The 6,326-nt window shown below is 38.3% G+C and overlaps 1 protein-coding gene across 1 annotated transcript; it reads right to left on the bottom strand.

Annotated features, from left to right (window-relative positions):
* Positions 1–3: 3 nt before the first annotated feature.
* On the bottom strand, positions 4–6,251 carry dok3 (docking protein 3). Its single transcript, XM_043256672.1, has 5 exons — positions 6,143–6,251; positions 4,975–5,283; positions 3,881–3,962; positions 2,224–2,393; positions 4–1,605 (listed from the first exon to the last, which is right to left on the bottom strand). The coding sequence occupies exons 1-5, from the start codon at positions 6,197–6,199 to the stop codon at positions 403–405; spliced, it is 1,821 nt and encodes a 606-aa protein (XP_043112607.1). The 5' UTR covers positions 6,200–6,251; the 3' UTR covers positions 4–402.
* Between the last annotated feature and the right edge of the window lie 75 nt (positions 6,252–6,326).

Below are 6,326 nucleotides of genomic sequence, written 5' to 3'. Positions count from 1 at the left end.
GAAGTTCCAAACCTGTACAAGTTATTTTTCTTATTTTAGAGAATGTGGGTAACCAAACAGTTGCTGGTCCACAGTTTGAAGTAAAATATTATTAAATTCAGTGTTTGATTCATTAATTTAATTAGTCTTTGAAATTAGAGCTTCGGCTGATGTTTCATGCCAAGTCAGAACCAAACTGTTTTAAATAACTTGTGATATATTGGTTAAACATACGCTTTTACAACAGGCTATGTCTTACAAAACATTTTCAATAAAGAACATTTCCCTTATACATGTCACTAGATATTCTGTGTATTATTATTAAAAGTTTCGTGTTGAAACTTAAATCGCACACGTAGCGCATATCGCTCACAATAATCAGGCTAGCAATAACACTGACCTCAACGGCAGACAATAAAAACCTCAGTCAGTCATCTGCTCATCTATTCGATCTAACTGATCGTTACTTCCCCCACGTGACCTAGGTGGAAATGGGGGTGGGATTTTAGACAGATCTTTAAACAGAATGCTAGAAAGGGTCTCTTTGAACTCAGCAGGGATTTCACTGGAAGCGATAACAGGAGTTTGTTGTTCAGTGTTAGGCCGCTCTTGGTCGTCACCGTCCTCGGTTTGTCTGTTCTTACGTTTTGCTGCAAAATCCACTGTGCTATATAGGTCCTCGATATTCGGTCGATCGGTGGTCTTCGTCGTCCAGTTAGTGTAGGGAGCTTCTTCATTGTTGGCCTTGGAAGGTTCTTCTGTTGTTTTACAATCCTTCTCTTTATCCACGGTTACATCTGTATCCATGTTTGGTGGTAGACTGGGAGGAGTCGGGACTTTTGGGAGATTCATTTTTGATCTCGGCTTTGGTTGTGGAAAGAGCACTGAATACAGAACTTCATCCGGGCTGTTTACAGGGCTTTTGATGCGAGCCGGTGGATCCGGTAAGGAGATGTATCTGCGTGGTACTGTTGGACAGGGTCTGTCTGGAGGCATTTTAATATTAGGCCTGTCCTGCGGTTTGTTTTTAGGCAAGGGTGGTGGTAGTGGAGGGGCTTGTTGAGGAGTGGATGATGCCTTTTGCACATTCTGGTTGGTGAGAACCCCTTTAATGATCTTGTGTATCGGCTGCCCAGGCTTTTTCAGTGCAGATGGGCAAGGTCTTTCATTATTCTTGTTGGCTTGAAGTTGCATATTGACCTTAGCTTTGTCCGTGCCCTGTGTTTTGGTTTTTGGTAAAGGTGGCGGGGGTGGAACGGGTTGTGGAAGGGGTGTGGATGGCGGCGGCAGCTCTTGGTGATTCTGGTGTGTGAGCGCCTGCTCGATGGCTTTGTGTATTTGTTGGCCGTGTTTGCATTGTAATGCTGGGCGCGGTCGATCTTGATTCACACTGATTGGAGGAAGATTTTTCACCTTAGGCCTGTCCTGTGGTTTGCTTTTGGGCGAGGGGGGCTTGGAGGAGAACTCTTGCGGAAGAGCGGTGGCTTGTGCCAGCAGTTCTTGGACACTCTGGTGCATGATGGCCTCCTCAATGGCCCTCTTTATTTGCGTCCCCTGTTTTGACAGGAAAATAAACTGACCCTCCCCGGTGTGACAGCGACGACCTGCCTCGATCATAATTCCCCCCTGAAAAAAAACAATAAATACTGAATAAAATGTGAACTAATATTTCAAAGAATCAAGTCAAATAGATAAATAAACATCACAAATATATACACACTACCATTAAGACATCCGCGGCATATTCAGGGAGGATATATTAAAATCATCAAAATGTTAGAGACCATAGATTTGAATAGAGACTGTAGTTTCAAATAAATCTCTAATCATCAAAAAATAAAAGTCTTAAAAAATGCTTGACTGTTTCCACAAAAGCTGTACAACTGTCTTCAACACGGATACTGCAACTACTACTACTAATAATAATAATAATAATTTCTTAAGCAGCATATCTGCATATTTTATGATTTCTGAAGGATCACGTGACACTGAAGACAAGAGTAATTGCTGATGAGAATTCATCACAGGAATACATTTTCCATATTAAAATATATTAAAATATTAGTCATATGTAGATGACTGTTTTACTGTATTTACTAATTAGCATGCAGCCTTGGTCACAACAAGATGCAAAAACATAAAAACACTTTTGAAAGGTAGTGTGTGTTTCGTGTGCATATAATTTTACATTACTTAGTTTATACAAGCAAACATGTTGAATATTCTTTATTTTTAATGAAGCACCTTGACTTGGCCAAATCTCCTGAGGAGCCTATAGGGCCAGTGGTAGATGGCCTGTCCGGTCTTAAGGTCCAGCAGACAAATAGCCTCTTTCCCAGAAGACAGCAGGTATGACCCAGACATCTTGCACCTTTGAGACGCATCTGTGCTCTGCACTGTCACCTGGAACTGGCCTGCGGGTTCAAATTCATAAAAAACATCAAACCAAAGTCTCTCTGGACAAACCCTCAATCGCTGTGGTCAGACCTCCTGAATTTAAAATAGAGACCAAAAGAACAAAAGATATTTTACAGCGGTGGCCAGATACAGTGAAGCTGATTACATGATTGATTGGTTTATAAACAATCTTGACTCTTGAATATTAGATTATTAAAAATGTAAGTAAATAAATAAGGCTGTATATCTAATTGTTTCCAAAACATCTCCACATTCCTTGCATCATTATACCAAAGGGGTTTAAAACAGGCTCTTTTTTATCTGGATGAACTACTTTTTGCTACTTACGTAGGCAGTATGTACACAGGCGTGAAATATTGATCTGAACTGAGAAATTATTTATTTTCTTATTTATAGACAGTCTATTAACAATCAGCCTAGTAAATTGTTCACTTCAACAATTATAAATAATTTATTTTCCAAGTTACATATTTACCACAGATGTATTAATACTACCTTCAACTTCCTTCAAGTCTTTATATATATATATATATATATATATATATATATATATATATATATATATATATATATATATAAAACTATAAACAACTGTTCATCTACCAATTAAGGCAACTGTACTCAATGTACCAAGTGTCCTTAGTTCCTAAAACCTTGAATACTTTTATGCACACACACATTTATTTCCTCACTGCAGTACATCTGTGTGGCTCAAAAAGATAAGATAAGAACAAAATATGTTCTTACACGGTGACCGGAATGATATTAAATGGGAATTTCTCAAGTTATTTTGCGTTCCAAAGCATTACTGTTATCAGCGCTACAAATCAGCCTGAGAATGAACGGTTTCTCTAAAACAAGTAACTTTGCAAAAGGGTATCTGTTATCTCACATTTGTGGGTGAGCACTGTAATACTAAGAATATTACTAATATAGAATATAAAACTAAGTATGCGCTACCTAATATTTTTCAGAGGAAGATACACCCTCAAACCACTTTCTAATAAAGATTAAAATACTGAAGCTGAAAAAGCTATAAGATATGATGCAACATCAACGATATCTGCCTGTATGAGAAAAGAAAGCAATAAAAAAAGACAAAAACTTAAATTGAACACAAACTTGAACCCAAACGCTAAAAAATTGAATCGATGTGAAATAATCATCTAAACTGAGAAACTATTTATTTTCTCAATTGTAGAATGACTAAAAGCTTTATATTTATCATGCACTATATTTATATTGATATATGTCTATTTTTGAGAGTGGCCATTTTGTGCTCTGCGTAGATAAAAGGCCACACAAACACGTCTGACCTCAATAAAATCACTAAGTAATGGAAACATCTGCACCATTAAGACACACCTTCTTGCTCAACTGCAACAAACGGTTTGGCAACACCTAGTTTAACAGCAGATAATCGTTATTGTAGTTCTGGATCAGCTATGCTGGTAGAGAAGAGTATTTCAGAGCTCATTCTCACCTGCTCCCCAGGTGGAGTAGAGTTCATTATCAGCCAGGGCTGTGTATTTATCTTTCCTGCCGTCCTCGGGTCTTTGGGTCTTCTAAAAATGCAAGACAGTTGATAATAAGCGTACATCGGTAATTCCTCTTTTTTTTTATCGCATCATTCTTTGCAAAAAGGAAAGAAAGAAAAAAAGTCTTAACACTCTTGTGCAATCACAGGTGTGGTTGTCAGCATTTCCTTTGTCAGGGGTTAGCTGTTGTGGGAAGCTGTACCTCAAGTTCATCATAAATATGTTTGCTTTCATTTGCTTTAGTAGTGGGAAAATGCCCCGTATTATGACTTTTTTTTATGTTATTTTTATGTCACGAGAAAGATGCAACTGTTATTCATAAACTTGTTTCACCAAACTTTTTTTCTTTTGCTTTCTTGGCAGATTGAATATTAGACAAAATGTAGTGGTAACTAGTTTATGGTATTTATGGTTTATATTTGCTGTTGACTTCGGATGTCATAATGGATGCAAAATGGACTGATGCCATCTGGAAAAGACTCTGTATCAAACATCTTGGCCGAATTTAACAGGGGCAATATTTTCTTTTTCCCGTCTTCCAACATTGTTCAACATTCAGCATACTTGTTCTTACATTTTTTTTTTCCATTAATGCCACTTGACTTTGACTCATGTAGCTCAAAGAGCAGAGTAAAGTCCTGCCAAGGTCATGGGTCTGATTCCCAAGGAATGCATGAATTGCCTAAATGTATTCCTTAAGTGCATTGCAAGTTGATTCAAATAAATTATCTGCCATATATGGGTTTGTCCATATCCATAATCCAAAAATGAATGATTAGACTGCACTTAGACTTAGAAGAACAAAACTCAAACTGAATACATGTGAATAATGTGCTTTTATAGCTTGATCTAATTTGTTCAAATTAAATTTAATATATTAACAACATTAATACCAAATTGAATCAAATATTAAACTGATTCAAGCCGAATAAGAACGCTACGTTCTGCCTTCTGTAGAGCTGCTTTTAGTTGAATTGAACTTGTTACATTTTACAGGTGTAGAACTTATTAAAGCTGAATAATGGCGCTGTTGTCTTACCTGAAACGCTAGCTGGCACAGAACACTTATCCAGTCCTCCTGGGCTGGAGCGGCGATGGTGTAGGTGCATGAGGTGGTGTTTAAAAAGAAGGCCGAGCAATCTGTGGGACAGCTTTCTCCCGGGGCTGGAGTGATGCTCAGACAGTCTGTCAGGCGGATCACCCGTTTGTCCGTCTTCCTGAGCCCCGAAGGCCTCGCAGTGGCCGACCCTATCAGCCCCCCTCTATCACGCATGTCATACAGCTCCACACGGCCGATACCTGCAGGGCTGGGCTCGAACAGAATCAGCCAGGATTTCCGCCATATCTTCTACAGGAACAAGGGGAGATGTTAGTTTTAATCTAGGCTACGACAGAGCAAAGGAAATGAATTATTTGGGCGCGCAACTCGGAAGGGTTTAACATCAAACTCTCTGGTTCAGCACTCCTCCATTGGGAACGGTTAGATATTTGGGAGAACATGCCAGGGGGAGCAGAAGTTCTGAAACGGTTCTTCGTTTTATCTGCCATGCATGATTCATGGCCGTTAAACGCTACCATGAAGATGGAAGCACCTCAGGTGGTTAACCAGCTGCCGTTTCCCTTCTCTATTAATAATGTACAGCTGAAGATTTCTGACCACCTATGATTCCCAAGGCTTGTTGTAAATAATTAAAGGGGTGTTTTAATGCTGTTATATCTGTGATTATCAATGGCATGGGACATTACCTTTTGACTACCAAAACACCATTACTTAATCCTTAATAAATTCTGATTACATTACAGAGATAGTTCATATGAAGATTTTCATCTAAACATTTTTTCTTCTGCGGAACACAGAAGATGATACGCTGGTAACCAAACAACGGTGGAGTTCATTGTCTTTCATGGCATGGACATATCGTAAAATATCTTTTTTGTTCCACTAAACAAAAAAAGTTATACAGGTTTCGAACTTGAAAAGTCGAAAAAAAAAATTAAGAATTGTCATCACTCTGGGAACGATATTTAAATCTCAAATAAACTTAATTCTAATATCCTATATATAGGGAGAAATTTTAATTTACTTTTATTCCTGCACAGGTTGATCTCAAGACCTGACCTAGCTAACACATTTAAAAAAATGTATGCTATTAATATAAGCAATATAAAAAGCTTGAATAAAAATGCTAGTTTTCAGTGAGCCTCACCTTTCCAAACTTGACCCCCTGCAAAAAGAGCGGACCCTCTTTAGAGATTACATCCATTGCGCTTGTTTGCCTCTAAGTGCTCCAGTTCCTGTTTTATACAGAAGGTGACAAGAGAGAGAGCTAGAGAGAGAGAGAGATAGAGAAAGAGAGAGAGAGAGGTCTATGATGCTAAACTTGATATTAA

This window comes from Puntigrus tetrazona, chromosome 14 (assembly GCF_018831695.1).
Source record: "Puntigrus tetrazona isolate hp1 chromosome 14, ASM1883169v1, whole genome shotgun sequence".
Taxonomy (NCBI): Eukaryota; Metazoa; Chordata; class Actinopteri; order Cypriniformes; family Cyprinidae; genus Puntigrus; species Puntigrus tetrazona.
This window is presented reverse-complemented; position numbering and strand designations above follow the sequence as displayed.

Bases quoted from the DNA above. Each gene is read 5' to 3' on its own strand.
- dok3 (XM_043256672.1), bottom strand. From the start codon at position 6,199: ATGGATGTAATCTCTAAAGAGGGTCCGCTCTTTTTGCAGGGGGTCAAG. The intron at 5,284-6,142 runs GTGAGGCTCACT...TTGTTCCTGTAG, and splicing joins AGGGGGTCAAGTTTGGAAAG to AAGATATGGCGGAAATCCTG. The intron at 2,394-3,880 runs GTGAGAATGAGC...TTGAACCCGCAG, and splicing joins CTACTCCACCTGGGGAGCAG to GCCAGTTCCAGGTGACAGTG.